This window comes from Micropterus dolomieu, linkage group LG12 (genome assembly GCF_021292245.1).
Source record: "Micropterus dolomieu isolate WLL.071019.BEF.003 ecotype Adirondacks linkage group LG12, ASM2129224v1, whole genome shotgun sequence".
In the NCBI taxonomy this organism is placed as follows: Eukaryota; Metazoa; Chordata; class Actinopteri; order Centrarchiformes; family Centrarchidae; genus Micropterus; species Micropterus dolomieu.
The window spans coordinates 35,691,514-35,694,536 of NC_060161.1; the positions used below are offsets into that span (position 1 = coordinate 35,691,514).

The following is a 3,023-nucleotide window of genomic DNA, read 5'->3' on the forward strand; positions in this document are numbered from 1 at the left end:
GCTCACTACTTTACACAAGCTGCACGCTCACTACTTTACACTGTTATACGCTCACTACTTTACACTGTTACACAAGCTGCACGCTCACTACTTTACACTGTTATACAAGCTGCACGCTCACTACTTTACACTGTTACACAAGCTGCACGCTCACTACTTTACACTGTTATACAAGCTGTACGCTCACTACTTTACACTGCTATACAAGCTGCACGCTCACTACTTTACACTGTTATACAAGCTGCACGCTCACTACTTTACACTGTTACACAAGCTGCACGCTCACTACTTTACACTGTTATACAAGCTGCACGCTCACTACTTTACACTGTTATACAAGCTGCACGCTCACTACTTTACACAGTTAGACAGAATCAGATATTTACAGAAATATGAGGGCTGTACTCTCTACTTAGATCAAATGAAATTATGTCTGAAATGAAAACAGTCTGGTGTCTGTTTAAAATAAAATCATCTGTTTGAACATCCTGATCTACGTCACTCATGTTTGATATTAAATACCTGCCTGTCTCTTTACCTGTCTGTCTCTCTGTCTGTCTGCAGCGTATAATGACAGCTATCAGGTTCAGACCAATGATAACTGCCCTCCAGATCAATACTTCATTCAAGAGGACAGTGGAGAGGTGAATTGTCTCTCCCTCTACCTGCCTGTCTCTCCCTCTACCTGTCTGTCTCTCTGCCTGTCTCTCCCTCTACCTGTCTGTCTCTCTGCCTGTTTCACCCTCTACCTGTCTGTCTCACCCTCTACCTGTCTCTGTCTGTCTCTCCCTCTATCTGTCTCTCTCTCTGCCTGTCTTACCCTCTACCTGCCTGTCTCACCCTCTACATGTCTGTCTGTCTGCATTTCTAACCCTCTACCTGTCTGTCTCTCTACCTGTTTCACCCTCTACCCGCCTGTCTCACCCTCTACATGTCTGTCTGTCTGCATTTCTAACCCTCTACCTGTCTTTCTCTCTACCTGTCTCACCCTCTACCCGCCTGTTTCACCCTCTACCCGCCTGTCTCTCTCAGGTCAGGAACAACCCCAAGCGTTCCTGTCAGTTCAATCGGACCATGTTGGAGGAGTGTTCTGGGATTTCGGATCGTTTCTATGGTTACAACAGAGGTCAGCCCTGCATCCTCATCAAAATGAACCGGGTACGTTGACCTCTGACCCCGATCCAAACAGCAGAGTGACCAAAGTGAGGTTGTAGTGTCTGTTGGTTACTGTAGTAACTACATCCACGGGAACACTGAAGTGGCGCATCACGTGACACGATGACGCAACATTAGGTTCAGCTGCTAGAACCAAACGAGCACACCGGCCCTGCTCTGCTGACCCGTCTCTCTGCCTGTCTCCCTCTCCAGGTCATTGGTATGTTGCCGGGGAAGGACGGTCAGTCTCCTTATGTCACCTGTGGAGCCAAGGTCTGAATCTGTCTGTCTGTCTCACTGTCTGTCACACCATCTGTCTCCGTCTCACGTGTTGTCTCCACCTTTTCACCCTCCATCTCCAGAGGTACAAAGTGGAGAGAGACGAGTGGGTAAGAACAGCAGAGCCCTTAACGTTCTGACCAAGCTTTCTGAGCCCGGCTCCTTATCTGCAGAGTAAAGAAACAGTAGTGTTAGAGCGTAGAACCACAGTGTTAGAACGTTTCAACAGAGGCTCTCGTGATGTTCTCCTGACTGTCAGTTCATTAAGTGTCTGTATGAAGTTATTGATCTGTATCTGTGTGTGCAGAGGGAGGACACCGATAAGGTCGGACCTCTGGCGTATTATCCTCCCAACGGGACCTTCAACCTCATGTACTACCCGTACTACGGCAAGAAAGCTCAGGTAACACTCTGGACACACATTCAGTCCCTTCAGTTCATCACCTAGTGGCATTTAGAGAATCATAGTTCTTCGATGTTGTCAGTGTCTATAACAGATCCAGTTTCTGGAAGATCTACCGAACCTCCATGAGTTCAGTATGTAGATCCATTAGACCTATTACATGTTAGCTGATCCACGTTAGCTGATTTATGTATCTATCAGATCTACATTGGTGGACCCAGGTTAGTATTTTCAAACATGCAGTTCCATTAGGTACTCTGATTCAGCAGGTTAGCAGATCCAACAGATCCTTGTTAGTGGGTCCAATAGATCCATGGAAGTAGATCAAACAGATCCGTGTTAGTAGATCCAATAGATCAAATTCAGTAGATCCATGTCAGTAGAGCTTTCAGTGTGTTACTGACAGTCTGTACATCCTTTAGTAGATCCATGTCATGGTCCAAGTCAGTAGATTGTTGTGTAGTAGGGGTGTGACGAGACACTTCCCTCCTCTCTGTGTCTTTGTTTGAGGAAGTAACCTCTTTAAATGCGACTGTGGCTCCTTTTCACCTCAATGAGAAATTAATTCATTTTAATTTAGTTATAAGCTCCTGGACTTTAGTAGCTCCAGTGTTTCAGCAGATTTTCTGCTCATTCAGAATCTCTCCCACAGATCTGTGTTCTCTGATGTGTTGAGAGAAAATAAATCTAACTGTCCTTTACTCTGCGGTGCGTTACGTTGTTGATCCGCTGGTAGTAACGTTATCCTTTCAGACCGCTTGTGGGACTGCACGCTGCATGTGAAACTGAAACTAACTGAAACACTTGTGATCGGGCAGAAATCTCACCACAGATCCACACAGGTTAACTTCAGCAGCTCAGATAAAGTGCAGCTCACAGAGCAGGCTGGCTTCAGTTTTTATTTATTCATGGCACGAGATCTCGTCACACCCCTAGTGTGAAGCTGTGTTGGTAGAGGAGCCAGTGGATCTACTGTATCCATGGTGATGATACCTCATTATTATACTGGTGAGGCCATACGTGCTTCAGTGATGTCATGTTATTCAGTGTGTGATGTGTTCACTGTCTCAGGTGAACTACACTCAGCCGCTGGTGGCCGTGAAGTTCCTGAACGCCTCCCTGAACACCGACATCAACATCGAGTGTAAAATCAACTCCAACACGCTCACCGAGGGCAGCGAGAGAG

At 46.3% G+C, this 3,023-nt stretch overlaps 1 protein-coding gene and 1 long non-coding RNA gene across 2 annotated transcripts in view; one reads left to right on the plus strand and one right to left on the minus strand.

The window, feature by feature from the left end:
* The window catches only part of atp1b2a (ATPase Na+/K+ transporting subunit beta 2a), a 20,356-nt gene that overhangs the window by 14,807 nt on the left and 2,526 nt on the right, over window positions 1-3,023 (plus strand). The window contains exons 4-8 of the mRNA XM_046064643.1: window positions 565-644; window positions 1,033-1,158; window positions 1,369-1,428; window positions 1,518-1,544; window positions 1,742-1,837. Coding sequence (XP_045920599.1) covers window positions 565-644; window positions 1,033-1,158; window positions 1,369-1,428; window positions 1,518-1,544; window positions 1,742-1,837 — 389 coding nt within the window. The remainder of the gene's footprint in view (window positions 1-564; window positions 645-1,032; window positions 1,159-1,368; window positions 1,429-1,517; window positions 1,545-1,741; window positions 1,838-3,023) is intronic.
* The window catches only part of LOC123980317, a 21,822-nt gene continuing 19,664 nt past the window's right edge, over window positions 866-3,023 (minus strand). The window contains exons 3-4 of the long non-coding RNA XR_006827466.1: window positions 980-1,601; window positions 866-915 (exon numbers count right to left, since the gene is read on the minus strand). This is a non-coding gene — a long non-coding RNA (uncharacterized LOC123980317). The remainder of the gene's footprint in view (window positions 916-979; window positions 1,602-3,023) is intronic.